The sequence below is a fragment of the Etheostoma spectabile genome, chromosome 8 (assembly GCF_008692095.1).
Source record: "Etheostoma spectabile isolate EspeVRDwgs_2016 chromosome 8, UIUC_Espe_1.0, whole genome shotgun sequence".
Classification (NCBI taxonomy): domain Eukaryota; kingdom Metazoa; phylum Chordata; class Actinopteri; order Perciformes; family Percidae; genus Etheostoma; species Etheostoma spectabile.
The window spans coordinates 390750-413394 of NC_045740.1; the positions used below are offsets into that span (position 1 = coordinate 390750).

The window sequence follows — 22645 nt, forward strand, 5'->3', positions numbered from 1 at the left end:
GCTTTCTAACAGAAGCCAGAAGGTTTTGTGCCAAAACTGCCTGGTATTTGGATCTGTTCATAATTCCCTCCACCCTGACTAAGGCCCCTGTTCCAGCTGGAGAAAAAGAGCCCCAAAGCATGATGTTGCCACCACCATACTTCACTGTGGGTGTGGTGTGCAGTGTTGTTTTTGCGTTAAACATATCTTTTGGAACTATGGCCAAAAAGTTCAACCTTGGTTTCATCAGACCAGAACACATTTTCCCACATGCTTTTGAGAGACTTGATGTTTGTTTTGGGCAGACTTCAGCCAGGCTTGGGTGTTTTTCCTTGTAAGAAAAGGCTTCCGTCTTGCCCCCCTACCCCAAAGCCCATTCATATGAAGAATACGGGAGATTGTTGTCACATGTAGCACATAGCCAGTACTCCCGCAGCTCCTTTAATGTTGCTGTCGGCTTCTTTAAAGCCTCCCTTAGCTGTTTTCTTCTGGTCTTTTCATCAATTTTGGAGGGACGTCCAGTTCTTGGTAATGTCTCTGTTGGGCCATATTTTCTCCACTTGATGATGACTGTCTTCCCTGTGTTCCATGGTATATTTAATGCTTTGGAAAATCGTTTGTACCTTTCCCCTGACTGCTACCTTTTAACAATGAGATCCCTCTGATGGTTTGGAAGCTCTCTGCGGACTATGGCTTTTGCTCTGAGATGTAACTAAGAAAATGTCAGGGAAATCCTACAGGAACAGCTGAACTTTATTTGTGATTAATCAGAGTCACTTTAAATGATGGCAGGCGTGTAATGACTTCTATTTAACATGAGTTTGAATGTGATTGGTTAATTCTGAACACAGCCACATCCCCAGTTATGAGAGGGTGTGCACACTTATGCAACCAGGTTATTGTAAGGTTTTTTATTTTTCAACCTTAAAGATTTCTGTTTGTTTTGCAATTTATTTGTTCACATTATAGGTCATATTAAAAGTGGAAAAGGTTCTGACATGATTTATCTTTGTCTAATTTTTTTCATCACAAAAACTTGGCATTTTAACAGGGGTGTGCAGACTTTTTATAACCACTGTATAAGCAAGCTTGTAAAAACAACGTGGAGATACCAAATCCATCCAGACATCAACACTAGCATGGGAAATATCCAAAGCATCCCAGGTTTCTTTTGTTCTAGCTATATATTGTGGAGAATCACTCAGACAACTAGGCTCTGAAGTTTCCTTCTCATCACACAGACAAACACACTACACAAGTAGAAACCCACCCACCCGTCCTGATAAGAGGACATCCATTGCCATCCATCGACATATCTCACTTTCTCAGTTTATATTCAAGGAATACAAGGACAGACCATTTCTGTGCAGTAAAGTTGAGAAAGCAATCCGCAAAACAAGCTTTGCTGTACTTTCTTTAGACAGTGTATCAAACACAACACGCTGACACTCCACAGAGACTCACCGACGGGCATATCTTCGTAGATGAGAAGGTAGGTCGAGAAGAAGTAGTTCAGGAAGCGCGGGGGCTGGTTGGAGCCTGTGACGAAGAGAGAGGAAATAATGGTAAATCAAATTATGTCAAGAAACTTTGTTTTGAGACTGGGCTTTTTATCATGTTGTTAAAGTGATAAACTGTTAGATTTCCATTTATATATAATCTCCATTTTAGGTATTAGAATAATGGCAGAATTCTTCCACAGATCAGGAACAACTGCAGTCTAGTCTAGAGCCGAAAGCCTATAAGCCTTCTAAAACTTACTACTAGACTGAAAGTTGTTTTTTATAAATGTTGTTCTTGCTTTTCTGCCAGCAGCAGCAACAGCAGTTTATTTGAAATCACACAGTACAGCCGAATACTCAACATTTGTCAAGTGATCTTTAGGAAGTATAGGTGCAAAAGCACTGATGCTGATGCCAGTGAACCAACTCTTGTTTCATTGTTTAACTCATACAGACTGTTTTCACGCTGCTTCCCAAAAAGGGCCTGGAGCAAATCTATTCATCGTATGTATGTACATAAAGTCATCTGGGGAACTGATTTAAAACTAAATAAAAAAAAATGTTCCGAAGTTTTCGAAGGATAAAATGTCAGCATTCAAGTAACGACAGATAATGCATCCCCCTGCTTACTTTCAGCCGTCCAATCTCATCTCAGAATGCACAGCACTGCTTCCCCCTAAATATTTTTTATCACAGATACACACCCGGCCCCTACAGTAAATCAAACTGAACGAGAGCTGTAGATCTGATCAGGAGATGTAGGCTAGATGAGTCTTGCACAGTAGAGGAGTAGCTAACGTCCCTTAGTACATTTCCCTGCTTGGTGCTATTGGTTTTGGCCTTTCGGTAACACAGGCGACTCTTTAAATCCACTACTGTCAGCTGTCCAAGCTGGTGCAGCCTGTGCAACTCTGAATATAATACAGGTATTGTAATGTAACTGGGTCATTGGCTTTAACTTTGTCTTAGGAAACAGGCTAAATACAAGCTTAAGAAGCAACTGTACTATTCTGCAAATCCTTTATAAAAATCCATCCTTACGTTCTTTTTAATCTGTTAGTTTGGAAGCCTACATGTAAAATGGACACATGGGAAGAGCCATCAACACGAGTAGTAAGATAATAGGATCAAGCCGAGCTGCCTGACCAATATACATGTACTCACATCAGGTGGTGGTGATGGGGATGGCCTCGCTCCCCTCAAGGTTTACTTACTCCCCTCGTTTACATGTTTTTGAAAATGTTCTCCACCATTCCTTGGATTGCCTAGGATTATGTTTTTTGTACAGCGGCCTTATATTGCCAGTCAGCAGGTGTCTTTTACTGTTCTATTCTGTGATTGTTTTTCTTGTTCCAACTCTTTATTATGTCTTCTACCCATTTTAGATGTTTGGCTGTTTTCATCTGTTCGCTGCTGTAAGAGTATTGACTGTCTACTGTATGTCAGATTTGCCTCTGCAGCACATCAGTCACTCGGCAGAGGGACATAAACTTGGCTGTGAACAACAACCCCCTGTGCAGTTATATTCTGGTCAAACTCAGCTACGGAGCACTAACCATCTCTCACAGACTCTTCTTTCTCAAAAAATAAATAAATACATAAAAAGGTTTTACAGATTAACCACTTTTTTAAAAGCACTTAGCAGCCAATATAAAACAGTGAAAACAGAGAACATCAATTACACACAGCATTATACTACAGTCAGTTTTGGTCATTATTTTCATGCTTTACCTTGAATAAAATGCTTACATGATCATTCTTGCCTCTAGGTTCCATGAAAACAATTCAACAACATGGTCAGTAAAAGAGCTTCTTCAAATTAAAATGTACTATCTGAGTGCTGTGATCAAAGGGATGAAATCAACTTCAAAATCAAAAAGGTTGAGCGCTCATTACCTGCATATGTTTGTGTTGCATTTTCAAATAACAACTATGTACAAAGTAGGGCTGCGCCATGAAAGTCAAAGGTTCGAACCATCAGTGGGAGACCACTCAGCTGACAGATTTTTCAAGTTGAGCAGGGTTTTTTTCTCAGTCAGTTTCTGTGTTCTTCTGGGGACATTAAGCGTCCTAGATCAGAGCTCCTTGCCCTCACAATGCTCCATGTGGTAAAATCATTCCATTACGTAATGTCCTCCCGTCCGCATCGTAAAGATGTGTGCAACAGGTACAGGCAGCTGTGGACCCACACCTAAGGTCAGTGAGAGGGAGGCAGCTGCTTGGAGGAGGAGAGGCTTTGCCTGGCCACGCTCCGAGATAAAGTTGTCTTCTTTTTTTCTATCTCCTGCTTAGAAGTGGTGAATATACAGCTCACACAAACTTAAGATATAGTCTCTGGCTTTTGTTTAATTTCTATCGCGGCAAAAAATGTTGTTGCACATTTCCGATCCGTTGTTTAGTGTAGTTAGCACGCATTAGCTCGAAGAGCTAAATTGGCTTGGTTACCATGTTACGTTAACATCGCGGTCAACCTGAACGTTCAACTAAACCCCGTTCAAAAGTATGGCAGTTCAGTAAAGCGCTGCATGACAGTCTAAAGGGGAAAAAAAGAAATAACAGCTGAATAGCTGAATATTTGTATTCTGCCAAATCTGGTGCAACTAACAAAAATTCTGAGTCAGCACTAGTACATAGTACATTCAGGCAAAAATTACATTTGTTCACATTGATTTCTCTGGATTGGAGGAAACAGCCTTCCATTACAAGAGCACACTTTTCGGGCCTGTTTAAGGGTTAATAGTACGCTGTGTTTGGGCTTTGTGATACAAGCTGTTTTGTTGGGAAGATCAGGGAACAAAGCTGATGGCCTTTGATCAGCAGAGCTGTGTGGCAGACCACAGAGACACTGAAGGGAGAGAAGGGGAGGCCAGTCTGTTTTGAAGTGAGAGCGCTTGATAGAGTGAATCAGTGCTTTGAAAATGAGAGATTTTCATGCAGTCATGTGCTCGCCTGTACGGAAGTGGGTGCCAAGAACATGGGAGCATGCTTCACTGGATAGGGGTTGTGATGAGGGTTAACAAGCTCCCGTCCATACCTGCCGTGTATTTACTCAGGCTTGGATGGAGGAATGCAGAGAGATCACAGCCTCTAAGTAATCACAGCCATGATCATCAATCCAATTTGTTGGATCAGGGAGGTAATGCTCAAGGAGGAGTACAGAGTCAGTGTGCCAATGGGTTAGATAGTGAAAGCAAGGGACAGGAAGAAGGCGGAAAACATCAAAAGCAAAGACAAGGTGGGAGGTGAGGACTCCAGAGATATAAAAAAAAGACTTGATTAACTTGTGCTTGATGGAAAGAGGTTGTGGCATTCACTTAATAACTTTCCCCGCTGCTTGGGCGCTGTGTGCGATTGGAGATGTCTCCTGCCTGTCACTGTCACACAGTTACCAGGACTTTCCCCACACAGGAGCTCTCTGTATATTGGTGTCTCTCTCTTGCCCTCACAAAGACACACTCAGCAAGGACGTAGTTCTTAGGCCGAACAATAACATGAGTCATTATGCGAGACACACAAGGTGTGTGTGTGTGTGTGTGTGTGAAGAGTGAGAAATGCAATGATAGAATGTGAAAAAATAATAGACTATGTACATGGCTGAAAGGAAAAAAAGTACAAGTCAAGAAAAGGTAAGGGAATATCATTTGTGAAAAAATCCTTTCAGGCAGTTAATAATCAGGAACAGAGGAAGAAGTAAAAATAGATTTTGTAAAAAAAAACAAATTAAAAAAAACTTCTCTTAATTCAATTTTCAATTCAATTTGATTTATAGTATCAATTCATAAAAAGAGTTATCTTGAGACACTTTACAGACAGAGTAGGTCTAGACCACACTCTATACTTTACAAGGACCCTACAGTTCTAGTAGTTCCCTCCAGAGCAAGCAGAAACCTCGGACAGACCCCGGCTTGGTAGGCGGTGTCTGACGACCGGTTGGGGTTAGAATGAAGAGTGGCAATAACAGTCACAAAAAATAGTAGTTTGTAGTAGTTCTTTGCAGTAGTTCTTACCTGAAATATTTTTATTTTACCAAGTCACTGACAAGAAAAAACACACTTATTACATAATCCTCTATTTGTCTATCAAAAGATAGATTTATAGTTGTTATATAAGTTATAATATATTATTGTTGATGCCACAGTGATATTTTTAAACCCTTGACAGGAAAGTTTGGCTGACTGAACACACTCCTTCAATTATTCATCTTCAAATTCACACTGTTGCACGTATTCACAAAAACTGCTTAGTAAAACAATTGTTCTCTGCTTTTTGCCACTGAGAAGCTACACTGGTGCATTGAAAGCTATGCACGGTACCAGGAGTGTATGGTCATTGCATAAATGATGCAGCATCATTATGAATTAACACAAAAGGCAAAGAGGACTCACCTTCACAGAAAGAGTGGAAAATGAGAAAGGGAAGGAGGAGCTTGGCAAATGTCATTCTGCCGCCTAGACCCACACTCCAGGACATCACCTGCACCTGATGGAGCACACACAAACACAGAATACTGTACAGTCACACAATTGTTTGGTTAGCTGATTATCCACATTGCATTCTGAGTCTAGCCACACAATGCCCAGAGATAGTTCAGCTCCTTTATGTTAGGCGATTAACGTGTAGGTGAGTAGGAGATGCGATCAGTGTAATTAGGGGATGCTTCAAGCAGGTGTTTCCTTTCTGTGTGTGTTTGTGACTGCCTGAGGGGGTGGGGTGTTGATGAAGGCAAATTCACAGCATGGCTCAATTACAGTACACACTGTTTTATTAACCATGATCACGACGTTGCATAGACAAAAATAAAAGTCTTGAGCAGCGAAAACAAAAACCAAGGGTAAATTACATTTTTAAGATGTGGATGGCGCCGCTTCACTGAACCAATTGTACGGGTAAAATTGATAACAAATAATGGAACACAACATGTGACGAGAACAATTAAGACTGTTAGTGTATTCATGTTCAGGCTGATTGATTAGAGGTGTTTCACGTCAATGTTGCTAGAAAAAGAGCAGCAAAGACATGTCTTTATTAACCCAGCTTTATCAGTGACTGTATCTAAAACTTAGACATTCTGATAAAAAGGTAAACACTCCAAGCCGACACGTTCAAAATCATGTACTGGTCTTCTGTTGCGTGAGGCTTCCTGTGCCCCTCTTCCCCTCATCTCATTCCTTCCCTCACTTTGCACTGTCATCACTTGTCCCAGCAAGGCCTCACTGTTCAGCAAACTCGTTCAGAAACAATTTCCTTTTGAAGGGCTATCATTCTAAATTCTCCTTCTCCCCAAAGCCCACTGGGTTTCTGCTCATGGTAAAACTCATGTTCAAAGACGGTGCCACTTAAGTACAAAAATAAAGCTAAATAAACTACAGAAACCAGCGTGATATGCAAAAAAATACAATATTGCTGCTTGCTGTCTTGTCGCTGTGGGGCTGTCAGAGATACACAGTATGGGGTGGAATCACTTCAGACAAAGCAGCTGAAATTTACAGGTGAGGGACAAAGAGACGCAAGGTACAGAATAGGCTGTCATTGCTTATTGTGTATATATATATATATATCTATACTGTATATATATATATACTGTATATATTATACATCTGTGTGTGTATGTGTGTGTGCGCTTATATTAGCGGTGTATGTATGCCAGTTTGAATAGGCACATTTGTTTTCATTTGGATTCTTGTTTCCTCAGCCTTATTGCATTTCACTTTCAAAATGCAACCTGCATGGCTTTCTCTGCTCCTTTTTTTCCATTCCTTCCTCATTTACTTTTTCCCCCTTCCTTCTTTGATTATACAACTTCATTCCTCTTCTCCCCTCTCATACCCTTTCCTCACTTTTTATCCTTAGTTGTGGTCCTCTAGTAGAGGGTATTATCCCAACCCAATGAGAAGCTAAAAAGATAGAACGCTGATGACAACAGCCTAAACAGATTCCACATGTCCACAATATATGTCCTTTCCTGGACAAAACAAAATCACTTCCTTTTGTTTCCTATGATTTAGTTTGTATCAATGACACACCTGAGTAGGGCTGGACAATATGGAAACAATATGGAAAGAAAATAAGATATTGCAATAGTCCTAATACCTTGATGTCAATATGGTGGAGATATTGTTGGTTTGACAATTGGTGCTTTAACAAAATATCTTCACAATGAGATTTAAGATAAATAATCTTCAGTGATGTAGATATAATGACTAAGTGGGTAAATGTAAATAAATATATATAATAATAATAGATGAGCTAGAACAGTCTGGTAACCCAGAAAATGACATCACTTTACTGTAATGCAGCCTTTAAAACCAGGAAAAACACTTAAGCCATTTACAATATCACAATTTCCAAAATCTAAGACAATATCTCGATATAAGAGGACAATCAATAAAGCCCATTCCAGCTCTCCACAATGAAAAAAATTCTATAAAATTGCACAGAGAAGGGAAGAATCCTGTTTTGTTTTTTTAAATGTCTCTTTACAAAATAAAAACACACATTAAAGAAAGTTGTAGTTGCTCTTTTAAACAGAAATCAGACCATGCTCTATTGATTTTCTTATAAGAAACACAAATGTCCACAAACTGATAGAAAATATCTAACGTCACTGTAAACATCCATAATTATGAAAGAGCTGTTACAATCGGATGCCTTTACATTGAGTAGTGGTACCAAAAATCTGTTGTATACTTCACTATCATTTTTCATGTCCCTGTCCAAGTATATAATGTAGGGATGTGGTTGCTGCATGTATGGTCTTTATTTAATTGTCATCAATACAACTGATCTCTCTCTCTCTCTCTCTCCGCTACATCACCCCCCACATACCTTATCCTTCCTCCAAATGCTAAAGGACATTCGTGGAGATGACGAATGGGTGAAAATGAGTGATGGACACAGGTTGAGACAGACACGTTGGGTTTGAGAGAGCTGAGGCAGCGACAGTCCTCCTGCAGCAGCAGCAGCCGGCTCTCTGGTCTCACCAGGATGCAGGAGAATTCAATATTAAACATTCTCACAAAGAAAGCACCCCCACCATCTTCCCCATGCACCAGAGCGGCAGGTGGTCCCACCAAACTCTTTTATCTTATCTGATCTTTATGTGTAGCCTGGATCGTGCTCTCTGGGCTCCTGTCATAGCCTGGCCGTGGTACAAGCAAAGCAAGCAGCTGCAAAGGTCCCTGCTCTGAGCAAATTATACACCACAAGGTTTATGATTATAACCTAAGTATTCATGTTCCTAATGTTTTATGCATTTTATATTGTTTTATTATTTCTTTTCAGCACCAAGTAACTCTACTGTATATCATTTAAAGGGATATTTCACCATTGGAATGATGAATATACTTTAAATTGGATCACTTATGTCGTAGAAATGTGAAATTATTTTAGAAATTGGTGCCTTCTAGGCTGAGAAAAAGCCAGAAAATGTGTTTTTGGCTCATGTGGATGAAAGACACCATATCCCAGAATGCACCTGCTTCGCTGCTCAACGAGGCCACTCCCAAGCCACGCCTACCGTTTACAGGCATAGACAGTGAGGCATTCTCAACTCAAATGTGTTTATTGTCTTTTGAACCATATCCACAAAACAACATTTTACCGTTGCCTCAAGTGGTGTTACACATTTAAAATATATAAGAACTACATTACATAAAAACAACATGTGAAACAGGCTACATTTAGTGAACACATAAGTATAAACAATGCTGGAATGTAGAACGGTCGGCATTTAACAGTCACAAACTCCAGCAGTGGTTAGCAGTAGTTAGATAAAATCCCCCCGTTTCTGCACCAGTCCGTGTCCGTGGTAACACAACCCACCTCCCCGAGTCTTACCCACCAGAGCAGCAGCTGCTCAGGAGGCCAGCAGGCCTGGTAGCTAGATAGCAGAGTCCGGTACACTGTTGTTCATGTTTCCACAAAAACAAAAACACAGCAGTCTCTGAACTCATGTTGAGAGTTTTGTTGAAATTGGATATCGTCCAGTTTGTTGTCTAATGATCGGACACTTGCAAGCAGGATGGATCGGACAGGTGGCCGTCTAGCGTTAACTTTCCACCTAGCTCGAACTCCTGCCCTTTACCCAGTTAGAGGCATCGAGCAACACCACAGGCTGAGGTGCTGGTCTCCCGTAGCAGGCGAAACTCATGTAGTGTGTTGAGTATTCCGTCTGTAATAAAGTTTCCTGCATATTCTCCGACTTGTACCTACAGTATGTATCCGGGTGGTACACATGTGCGGTAGTTTGAATGTACATAATTGTTGCTGCATTAAAAACAGAGAGAGGTGTAGCTTAGCTCCAAGAGGACTGACACTGGACTCGCTTCGGTTAAAGAGTCCAACCCCCTATGAAGACATGCAGAGCTAGGGTGGCTGTAGGCTGTGGCCTGTGGGCAAAAATGCCTCCGATGACGCTGAATGATGATTTTTTGCGTCATCAGAGGCTTTTTTCCAGACCCACAATACAGAGATATCTAGTCTCAGGGGGACATGAGGGAGGGAAGCACGGCCACTCAAAAATCATTCTGGGTTTTTACTGATACAAAGCTTAATGCTAATTGGTGAAGTATCCCTTTAAGTTGCACCAGGTTCATTTATTGTGTTTACTGTCTCTCTTTTGATCCCTGTGATTTTGCACACTCGCAAATAACATTAATAACAATAACATAACATTCATTTTAGACGTGCTGACGAGTTGTTTTTTTTGGGGAGAAACACTAAAGTGTTTACCTAACTTTAACGGTCAGTTCACCCAAATAAACAACAATTTCCCAATTTACCCCTGGGTATTTTACCATGCAGATTCATTTAGTTGTGTCCAGGTTTTGAGATATCTGCTGCAAATAAAATTGAAGTAAACTGAATTCAATATGTGTTAATTAGTAGATCGAAAATGTATGCCCGAAAAACTCTTTCCAGTACTAACTCTTGGTCAACTGTTTTTTATGGGAAATGTATTTTTACATTGAAGGTTAAAAACTAGGTTTATCTAGAGTAAACAGGACATTGTTTTGAAAAGAGATTTTTCTAAATGTCAATATTTTGAGCACCACAAACATTTAACCCAGCTGTCTTGTTGGCAGGAATCCCCGCTGAAGAGAGCCTGTTGCACTGTATGTCTTTAGCTCTGCAAATCAAACGGAAACTGTATCTGCATGGTTAGATACGCTGAGGGCTATGTGGGAAGAATAGGTTTTGTGACTGGGAGATCCGACCCTCTAAATGCCTGACACGCCAACATGTTGTTACACTTTAGTTGAACATATTCCTAATTGTGCTATTGTTATGTTTTAGTACCACTTGGAATACAATTTACATATTTTTACATGGCTGACTCGGGCTATTGTGTGACCATACAATGTGTAGTTTATGGGGCACATCAGACGTACCACTGCAGTCCCTTCAGTAACAATGTGGTGGAGGGAGAGTGGGAAGGTGGTAATCCAACTCTGATTGGCACCCCAAGAACACTGGACTTGTCCCTGGCCTCCATACTCAAAATGACTTACAACAAATTCATTGATAATAGACTTTCTGGGAAAGATACTTAAAATTGCAGCAAATTTACCATATTATTCACATAAATGTTAGGAGGAGTTAATCAAATACATTTAATATAAGCATTTTATGTATTGCTCAAATCAGCATAATTGAAATCACAGGCCTGTCTACCTAGAAACTTCACTGATGTAAACTAACTTCAGTAGCATCAATAAACATAAAACAGTTAGGCTTTGACTGGTTTCAGCTCATAAATGAAACAATCTGTCAAATCAATTTCGGAGTGATGGCAGGTTCAACATCTGACATTCAGATAAAAGACAGAAAAGGCATCAAGCACAGTCAGTTACGCATGGGGCAGTCAGTCAGTTACGCATGGGGCAGTCAGTCGGTTCCGCATGGGGCAGTCAGTCGGTTCCGCATGGGGGCAGTCCGGTCAGGTATGCATGGGCAGGCAGTCGGTTACGCTGGGGCAGGCAGTCGGTTCGCATGGGGCAGGCAGTCGGTTCCGCATGGGGCAGGCAGTCGGTTCCGCATGGGGCAGGCAGTCGGTTACGCATGGGGCAGGCAGTCGGTTCCGCATGGGGCAGGCAGTCGGTAGCGCATGGGGCAGGCAGTTGGTAGCGCATGGGGTAATTAAACTGCAGAGGACAGGGCTAAGCCGTGATGTGGTCTTTGATGCAAGCAGGGCCTTTCTGCAGCCCTCTACCACTTCATTGGCTATACTGTCACCATCTATCAATCCTTCACTTTCTTCACCACCTCCCTCACTCTGTCAGAGTCACTGCTCATCTTCTGCTCACCCGTGACAACATCTTGTACCAGTCTCTCTTTCTGTCTGTATTCCTTTTATTTTTACTCTTTTTTAGGCATGTCTCCCTTTCAATTCTCTCTTCTTGGTCTAATCTACATTGACTTGTGTCTCTTCTTTTAATTCACTACGCAACTTGGCTTGTCCACATGTATGAGTATTCTGTAGTCATTTCAAACGGTTCCTCTTTGTGCTAGGCTTTGGCAGATAATTATATCTCCTCTGTCCTGATGTCAAATGTCAACACAAATGCATGTCTGTGGGTTGTGTATTTGTTGTTTTGTCATGTTAAGTGTGGGTCCAAGATGACTATTTTCATGTAACTAAAGGGAAATAAAAAGTATATCTATATATTCCTTAAAAATGGTAGGATAGTCTAAGACTGCCTTCAAGGCTTTTTTTGTTGCAAGAGTTATTATTCACCTGTGACTAATTAATTAATCATTAGTTTCACAGTTATGCATCAGGCCTGTAAAATCTCAGACTATTTTGAGTCCATTAAATCAAGTTCAATGTTTACACTTGTACTTGCCCACATGCCCAAGATCTTGCCATGAATCCAGATTTAAAAGGCAAGCTATTTAATAGCCTAGAAATGATTATTAGGAACACATACAGCTCCCACTGGGCAAAGCCTAGGATGGCTGAGATCCAAGTGTATTTAATGAATTGTAGTCCTATGGCTTATATGACAGTAATGTGTGATTAGTGTAGAGAAATATCTGGACCCACTGTGTTCTCTTTAGAGGGGCTTGCCTGCCCACATGGCTGTATCTCCTGGCTCACAGCACTCGATATTATTGATTACATGGCAATTGTGTCTGACTTGCCTTAACCTCAAAAGGCACCCTTCTCAGAGGGAGTGGTGGGCCTGAGCCAGCAGCCAAATCCAGCCAAGATTATTGTAGCAAATCAATGGCAGATTTCTGCCCGCCCTCGGTCTTCATGAAAAAGCCATCAGTCATTAGCACAGTGATCACAGACAGATTAGAAGACATTTGGCTTTGTCAGGGAGGAGGGAGGGGAGGCCATGCTCTGATGAGCTGAGTAATGTATTCCTTCCCGCCCTCCTGATCTCTTCATCTCCAACACATGACATGAGTTTCTGAAAACCTTACTCAGCAAACTTCACTCACATGTCAAGAGCGCAATTTAAATGGGATGGCATTTGGACTACAGAGCATGTAGTGCTTTCTAAGTAGAAATGATAATCAAACTGACACAGCACATTGATACTGAGTGAACTGTTCACTTTGGTCGGTCCATCTATAAAATTGCTGGTGCTGATGTTGCACTTTCTCAACAAATTACAGGTAAACATTTATATATCCTACTGGACAATGACACACAAGTCCTGCAACCATTGGTTAGCACATTTTATTTGGACCAACCTTTTCAGACAAAAGGCTCCATATGATCCATGAGTTTTTCTCCATCTGTACAAATCTACCTAAAATCATTAAATAAATCATATGTTGATCAATTGTGACACATGACACAAAACGCTTCCAGCAGGTCCCTGCTGATTGGCTTCTTCAGAATTCAGTTGGACTAATCTGGACACAAAACATCTACTGCATGTTTGTCAATCCCTGAGGGATCCATCCTCTGTGCTTTATATTGTTTCCCAGTTCAGGGGAGGGGTCCTTTAAGGCTAGAGGGTCATATTCTGCACAGATCGTAAAGCTCCTTGAGAGATATTTGTGATTTGTGAGATTGGGCTATTATATATATATATATATATATATATATATATATATATATATATATATATATATATATATATATATATATATATATATATATATATATATACATATATATATAAAATTTGACTGGAGCCTCCTCTCAATTAAATTAACACCAAATCCCTGCTAGGCAGACAACAGTGACAGGTAGGGGACTTTAAGAAACATGCCAAGCTAAACTTTTCTTCCAGTGGAGATGCTGTCTGCTACTTCTTTGATCATGTATGGGCTGACAGTAAAGCTAAACTCTGTGGTAGATATGGAGGCAGCTTACACAGGATGTAGGGAGATGGTAATGACCAGAACAGATAGGAGCCAAGCAAGGCACCACATTACAGCACACTGTCATTAAACACTTGAGCAGGGACAACTCATACACATACTGTCCTGTGTTGACCAATACCTGTGTGTGTGTGTGTGTGTGTGTGTGTGTGATATGGGGCCTGAGGGAGGGGTGAGGGCTGTGATTAGAGTTCCCTTGAGTAAATAGTGGGGGAGAAGCCCCCTCCGGTGCCACACACGGAGACACAGCTGGGTCAGACAGTCTACAGCATTTGTGAAGTGGATGCTGAGGGGCTGTGTCTGCAAAAGCAAAAACTGAATAAAGACTGTTTGTGCAATGATGAGGGTAACATATTGACGACACTTTATCTTGTAAAGACAGCTACTGTACTCTACTGCAGTGTCAGTGAATACTGCTCAGGTGACATGGTGAAAGAGAAACAGCAAATCACTATTATTATTAAATCAATATATAAGTCAATACTTACAATACAAAAAGGTCTTTAAAAAGACGTCATAATGTACTGCAGCATCAGACTAGGCCCTAAAGTAATTTGCGCCATCCATAGCTGATGTTCTCCACATCCAAAGACCAATATATACAAGATGTATGTGCTAATCGTTATAGAACTGTCTTAATATCAGTGGAGTATATTGTAATATTCACTGAAGTACATCATCGCATAATAAAACCCCCATTTCATGCTCATCTTATTGGTTCAAATGATTGCAGTATTTTAGAAAACAAAAATCCAAAAGATAAATGTTTAAATTATTATTTATTTATTGTTGTCTGTGTTGTATTCCTTAAGAGCTGTTAACTGTGGACTATGAAATCTCAATTTCATATCTCAGGGTTTAGAAGTATATGGATAAGTGATGATATTGTATTTTTGTTTAATCCTGCCTGGCTCCATTTCCACTGTTGTTACAACAGATAACTCTGTGGTGTCCCTGGCTCAGACTGCATAAGCACCTGGGTATATTTCATTTATGTTGTTTGAAAGCCCCTAATCTAAGACAATATTCAATCTTTGTGGGATAGACAAAGCTTTTTTTAAACTGGATGACCAGCTGTCCTTCACTGCCACAACCCGCTCCTGCAAATTCATTCTCCAAAACATCAGGAGGATACGAATTTGTAATAATAATAATTCTACATAATATACAGCTGTATTAAAATGAAAACTAAATCATAAAATAGTGTACAGAAATAACATAAATGGATTTCTGTGAAAAAATAGGATAACTAACATGTCTCATAAGATATGAACTTCAAAAACCAAAGAAACATGCTACAAAAGATGTGTAGGATGCAAGCAACCATGTCTGCTGCTGCCACCTCCTTTTTGCCTGAGTGCAGACTGACATAATTTTAGCTTTGATTTTAGACTTTTAGTGCTTTTGTGGACAAATTGTAGTGAGAACATAATGATACACTCCATGACTGTTTCCTCTCATCCATCCTCAGATAAAAACAGCACAGATCAATGCGCTGTCATGCCCCTTTGTCTTCTGCTCTACTTTCATTATAATGAATCACAATGTTTTCAGTTTACTCTAGAAAACTTTTCCTGCTTCGGTCCCCCTACAGGTTGGAAGCAAAATTGTCTATTACATTACATTATGCAAGTTTGCCAGATTGGGTAGCAGCTCTGTAGTTCACATGAACTGGACAATGTAATGTAAAGAACAATTCCGCGTCCAACCTGTAGGGGGACCAAAGTGGGAAAAGTTCTCTAGTGTTGCTTTAACAGTTTTTATAAGACAATGAGATGTATTGTTAATGTGTTTTCCTCGTTTTAGTTATCACGTACTAATGATCTCAATCTCTTTTTGCCTCAACTCTCCACTAGTCTGCAATTTTTCTTTCTTCCTCGCTCAAACATTACGCCAGTAAAAAAAAATTCAAAGCCTCCATAATGTAAACTGATTGCCTCTTCCCCAAATTTCAATGGCAGGCTTACTTTGCACTTGGCCATTATCCACTGCAATGAGCCCGGCAAAGCTGTCCCGGCAGAGGCCTGTGTGTATATCAGACAACATATAAACAGACAGCTGTGTCAGAGGGCAGCCGATAGCCTGAAGAGACTATTCATCTCCTTTTGTCTCTCTCTTTGTTAGAGCGCAGTCATTCTCCCCTGCCAACAGCTGACTGGTTGAAAGATCAAAACACACCATTTAGAGCTCCTCTCCAGCACAGATGACCTTTGCATCTCAACACTTCACCTCTCTCCTCATTTAGACCTGCGGCCTCCCATTTTCTCTCACCCTCCTAGTGTCCGCCCCCCCCACCCCACCCCGTCCGCCCTCTCTCTGTGCTGTTTCAGCCCCACTTCAGGCAGCATGCCATGTGTAAATGCCAACGTCGAGGATTTGTCACACAACAAAGCTGCCGTAAAACTGCAGTTTTGTTTGTTTTACATGGCATGGTTTATTTGCAATGGAGACCATGACAAAATGGTATTTGTACCAGATTGGATATGAATCCCCAATGTTTTAACAGTGAGATATGAAAGGCCTCCATCCTTCCTTCAAAAAATGTCATTTTTCAAATTCCTTCATGATGTTTTCACACGTACACAGTAATGAATAAATACAGTATAGACAAGGATTAGTAGCAATAGACTACAAAAAGATTACTGTGAATGGTTGGGTTTACAACCGACTACTATAAATTTAAGCAATCACCTTCTCTAAAAAGGTATTGTCAAATGATCAGGTCTACTCTACCATGACAAATTTAGGAAAGGACAGCAGCGTGCTGCTCCCCTGTAATACAACTGGCTGAGCATAATCATCTTCTCAGCCCTAGGTTTAGAAATGAGAAAAGGTCGGACGCGTGCAATGATCATAATCACAAGTACTAGGACTGTTGTACAGACATATACCTAAAGCAGCCTGGAAAAGGCACAAAACTGACATTAAAGGTCTGGTAGCTTAGTGAAAAAGCTGTCACATAGAGACCACTGTGCTGAAACCATAACAGTGCATTATTCTGTCAGCAAAAAAAAATACCCCTCTGTTTAAATTTGGTTGCAATAAAAAAAAAAAAAACTGTCAATTGCAACCCTGAATATGTGAAAGTGGGCAAAGAAACTTGAAAAAAATCCATTCATCAGCCCCATCGCCCAATAGTTACTCAAGAGCAGGTACATAGCCTATTCAGATGCTTTCACAGCTGGTAATCAATGCCAAACCGTTCCCAATGGTTCCACTCACAATTTCCACAGATTGGCTAAGCTACAAAAATGATAGCAATACCATGGGAAAAAATGAGATGCTTTCTTCTAATACCTAGCACTTTTCCAAAACCTAAAATGCATTCTCTTCCTTTCCTATTCCTCGGGTTTACCATTCTTCACATCCTCACGCCTTGATCAGCTGCCTGTCTGAGACCTTATAGGATAGTCCAGTAGAGTCACTGTATCTGCAATCATTCTTCTATCACTCATATTGGGTTTCATTTGAGCCCGTCAGTCAAGGTCTCTGACAGATATGGACTCTCCATTTCACTTTTCATTTTTTTTTCCTTCCTTCTTGTATTCTGAATGAATTCAGGGAGAGTGACTGACACTCAGAAAGGGCCATGCTTCCCCTCTTAGTTCATAAAGAACAACGGCAGTTACTCTCCACTTTATCACATACACAATACAAGATTTTAGATTTATTGAATGTGAGACGATGTACTACTAATACTATGAAATAAGTTATGGTATACTTTGAAGCAGCGGTGACAATAGCAGCTGATCACAACTAGTAGTGAGGATGACATTGAACCGACAACCCGGGATTACTGGGGCCAAAATGGCCATGCAACATATTTCCGTAGGAGTAGTGACAACATTTCCTTAGTCAGAAACAAGCTTGGTCACTCATTTTTTTATAATTCTGCTTCTGTAGAACCCACCTAACCCATTATTATATGTGCTGTATAATCTGACAGTTTGGAACACAATATTAGCCTTAAAATAAAATAAAATCAGGGAAATATTTGTGAATTTCTGTATCAATCAAACTGTAATGGTATATTGCACTACTGGTGAACATACTGTATACAAAAGTCATAGTATAATATTTTCTATTTTAAAAGGATTGCTTTGATGATTTAATGTGCATTTGCATTTAAAGTTTGGATAAACTATAACGCTTTTTGCTATGTCAACCAACAGTTTGTCCAAATGCAGTAAACCTGCCTCGTTAGGATAAACATCACGATCCACATAATGTCATCCAGGCCTATTGATATTAGCACTTTAAATAATTAACAGTTTTACATTAAACCATGATGTAGGCACCTAAGCACAACATTGTCACTGGCTATAAATAAGTATAAGCCAGGAGGTAAAAAAACAAACAAAAAAAACCTGAAAAATGTCATACTGTAAAGCTGCTTTGCATTATCTGCAATGTCACTGTTGCACTAGCTGTCTATGAAGAAATTCCTGCATGAAGAGCAATTCTATAAAATATGTAACTGTAGCCACTGTACTAGATATATAGATAGATATATAGATAGATAGATAGATAGATAGATAGATAGATAGATAGATAGATAGATAGATAGATAGATTTATTGGAGAGAAAATACTGACCCAAACCACAGGATTAATAGTTGTAGATCCTCAAATAGAGTGGTGTTTCCCTTTAACCTGGCGTTGTCGCTGCCGCGTTCAGGTGACACATGAATAAATTAGTGGGCACCAAGGCGCTTCCCAGCAGGCACCTCTTGAGTCGCCAGGGCTACCTGAGATAACGGTGTACACCTGACACCTCTACGCAGGCATGCACACTGCTTCACGTAGCCTGGCTGCTTACTGCGCTGCCAAAATACCAAGTTATGAAACAACAGCAACAGCTGGAATGGACCATACGGAAGACATAACTTAAAGAGTGATATTGTATTGGCCAAAGACCTAGCCGATCTTCTCATTGGACAGACAGCTCATCGAAACATGACTTAATTAACTACTTCTACAAGTCCTCTCCGTTGCGCACGTTCAGGACACGACGCATCACCATATGCCAAAGTAAGAGAACTATTAGCGTAAAAGTCGACAATTACCCGTAGGTGGGAAATGTTAAAGCACACAATGAAAAACATTGTCCTGTGTGTGAAAACCTATTCTCTGCCGCAGTTATCCCACCAACACTGCTTCGTGTGTATCAGCTCATAGCAGGAAGATCATGTCATCATATTGTCCTACCTTCCTCGTCCGTGTCCGTCGCTGGCTGGGCGCCTTTAGGTTCGATTGCCTGTCCTGCTGTGATGCGTTACCAAGTATCTGCAACCCCTCCCCTTCTTCCCTCCCCCCTTTCTCTCTCTCCCTCTCTCTCTCTCGCTCGCTCTCCTCTCTCTCTCTCTCCTCTCTCTCTCTCTCTCTCCTTTCTGTCTTCTCTCTCTCTCAACTATTTTCCCGTTAGCTTTACAGCTTACCTGTTACAAACGACGCCTGTCATTGCAAATGTCATTTTCCAGTCTTCAGTTTGTAGTACCGCAGCAAAAAATACACACTCTACTGTGTGGAGCTCTACACAGTGTCCCACATACCACCCTCCTCAACCTGGGTCACACTCCAGCACTCACAGGTAAAGCCCCATAGGTTGTGTCGCTGAGTGAATCTATTTTTCTCAATTTCACACACACACCACACACACACACACACACACACACACACACACACACACACACACACACACACACACAGCCACAAACACACACACTATATTTTGCATTTGATGGAAGTTAAGTTATAGCCTTTTTTAACAGATAGCAAATATAAGGTATGGACCTGCTGCATTTATGTTATTAAAAATGTAAAATAATATGCTTAGATTAGCTTCACAGAAGAGGGGTGAACTCACTGAGATTAAAGAGTTATATTTATGAGCTTCCTTAATAAGCGTATGAGCTAATATACAAACAAAAATTAAATCTTAAAACCCACTATTTAATCACATAGTTCACAGTTCTGAAGAGCAAAGGCCAGTGTGATAGCGTCACCTAGTGTATAAAATAAGAATGACAAAGGCAATGGCCACATCAGGGCTGGGCCATATGGCCAAAATCTTTAATCCTTTTAATCTAAGGTCCCAGTTTAAAACAAGCTGGATAAAACTGCCACTTGGAGGTTAGTAAAACATGGGCAGTATTTCATAACAGTATCCATTAATGATTTTAGTGTCAAACTTGACACTAAATTAACAAACATTTCCCCCACAATCACAACTTGGACTGCTCGTCTGTGACAGTAATTTCTATCAGAGAGATTTAAGCCGATAGTCAGCATCTTAAAACACAGTTTAAGGTCTTTGGACAGACTTGAGGGAGAAATGACCAAGACCAGCTTAGACAATACAAGAAAAATGTATCAAAAATGTATCAAGATACCCTGGCAGCTGTTTTAGCATAGCAACTTAGGGCAATACGATTTTTTGACTCAAAATTTGCAAGTGGTGTCATGTCAGAGTTCCACAATAACAATGTAGTGATACATAAGGGGAAGAAATGCCTGAACATGGTTTGGACTCTCTTTTCTTTTACAGCACCAACACCTGCATGCAGCACCGAAAAGCGGATGTGTTGCTAAAAAGCTATTTCCACCCAAATCACAGCATCGTGGCATTGCATCCACATTCACTTTCAAGCCTTGATACTACTCCTGATATCACCTCTCCTCTGTGTATGAAAGACATTCCTTCCTCGGCCAGTGGTCTGAAATGCACCTCCACCTTTCATGAGCCTTTGGAAAACATCCGGTTTCTGACTGAGCCTTTGCTGAGGACCAGACGCTTCACTTCTTATATGTTACAAATTTAATCACTACAAGACTCACCAAAGGGACATAAGGAAGACAATGTGCTAATTTGGAAGTGAACGCTGTAGTGGAGTGAGGGAACAGACGGGTTGTCACATAACTTTATAAAGCCAGTCTTAACAGGTTTACAGGTAAAACAGAAAAATATATATTTTACTCACAATGCTGCTGTTCTGATGACTGTTGTCTTCCGGGATGCAAGTGGTACAGCTAAAAGCACAAACAAAAAATGCATCATTGCTACAGAAGACGTTTTCAGAAAATTGTACTGGTTTGTTACAGAAACTTCTCATGTTCTTTTTTAGAGAGCATACATTTTTAATGATCAGAAACAGTTTTCTCATCACTTCGGATTTGCGCCACTGTAGCCATTATACTTATGTTCCAGTTATGTATATGATATATTGTGGGAAATATAGACAATTGTATTTTAGTGTAATGCAATAATTATATATGCCAGAAAATTCGGTTACATTAAGTCACAAGTCAAAGTCAACCCAAGTTCTCCTCTCTTACCAACCTCCTTGTATAAGTTTGATGCACAGGGTATGATGACTTAAATTGATATTTGCTGCTCTCTGGTGGGTATTTCCCTTAACTGCAGTTTAGGGGAGTTCTGCACTGAGGTGCCTCTCAAATAGCATTATTTGCAAGTTCGAAGCTGTATTGTTTTTAAGCCCCAGGAAAAGGGCCACAGAGGCAAACAACTGTAATCATTATGTCAAGAATAATTCAATGTGAAGGAAAATAATGACATGTAGTAGCCAACATAACTGGCTTTTAATTACTTTTGCCCAAGTGCTTTGCCCCAAAACTTACATGTTTATTTTACATATTGTTATCAGGAGAGTGGTATTTTTTTTGCTACATAGTATTAACCAATCTTTTGCTGGCTGAACTTTTTTATAATTTAATAGGAAATACTATATTAATTTTTCTCCCACTACCCACATTCCTGGTTGCAGTAGTTCAAAGACCGTGGCTCTGGAGTTATGAAAGACAGAAAGCCAAGTAATCTTTTGTTAGACATTACTATTGATGGAAACTCTGCAAGAATTTTGTTTTGTTTTTAAATAGAGACTTGGTGGGTAGGTGGTTGAATACATAGATCTACAGAATATGCAGTAAAAGGCATACTCAAGTACTGTAAGGTTAATTTTCCCTGCAATTGTGTAAAAGTCGCCAATTTTCACCATTAGTTTTCCTCCACTGCATGCTAAACTTTGAACTTTAGGTTAAACTTCAATATACGGCATGGTTGTGGAAATCTTTATTTGGCTAAAGAACAGTAAGGTAACTTATTAAGTTAAAAGTGTAAACTGCAGTGAGGTACATTGTACTCGCCGTCCCGTTTTTTATGTTAAAAATATTAGCTAAATGTTGTAGCCAACAAGTCAGTTACCTTGCTAACTCATTTATGAAGGCTAACCTCCTGTTAGCTTCGTTAGCTAGTGCTTGGCTGCCTACGCCAGTATATCTGCGACGTCCTTCCAGTTTTTACAATCTTCACCAAAACTATAACATCATACCTTATTTCCTACAGTTGGTTGTCAAGTTTTTGTGAGCGCGTGACTGCGCCACATAGCTAACTAACCCGTTTCACGGTAGCCATTTTGACTTGTTGCAGGAAAAGCACAGGTCCAAGTGACAACGGTAATGATGGTGCGTTTAACTCAGGTGCCCAGGTAAGAGTGAATCATGCCTGTGAGCCAGCATACACAGTACCGAGGACTTGAAACTATCAGACGGAATACAGCCACTGGAACTGTCTGAGGGACCGTGCTACTGAGATTTCATGTTTAGCCTAGATATTTTTGATAATTTCATTAGTGTTTGAATTCATATAGCCTAGTAATTAAAAACCTTCAAAATGTCACAAATAAGAGTTTAATAAGGGACGTTTGTTCTAAAATTCTGAATTTTTTTTTTTTTTTACATGTTATTCCTTGTTTAGCGAAGGCCACACCTGTTGCATTGTGGGAAAGAAGGAATACAGAAAGAGCC

General features: G+C 40.2%; 1 protein-coding gene across 4 annotated transcripts in view; it reads right to left on the reverse strand.

Annotated features, from left to right (window-relative positions):
* Positions 1–22313, reverse strand: part of cdh23 (cadherin-related 23) — a 196641-nt gene extending 174328 nt beyond the window's left edge. For 3 of the 4 annotated variants that reach the window (XR_004332902.1, XM_032522253.1, XM_032522250.1), the window contains exons 1-4: positions 22171–22313; positions 20803–20851; positions 5867–5960; positions 1444–1518 (exon numbers count right to left, since the gene is read on the reverse strand). Coding sequence is in view for 3 of the 4 variants with exons in the window: in XM_032522253.1 (XP_032378144.1) it covers positions 1444–1518; positions 5867–5951 (160 nt within the window). In the remaining variant the exon portion in view is untranslated. Of the gene's footprint in view, positions 1–1443; positions 1519–5866; positions 5961–19030; positions 19108–20802; positions 20852–22170 lie in introns of those variants that run through there. The other variant, XM_032522252.1, reaches the window with a different exon arrangement.
* Positions 22314–22645: the final 332 nt, after the last annotated feature.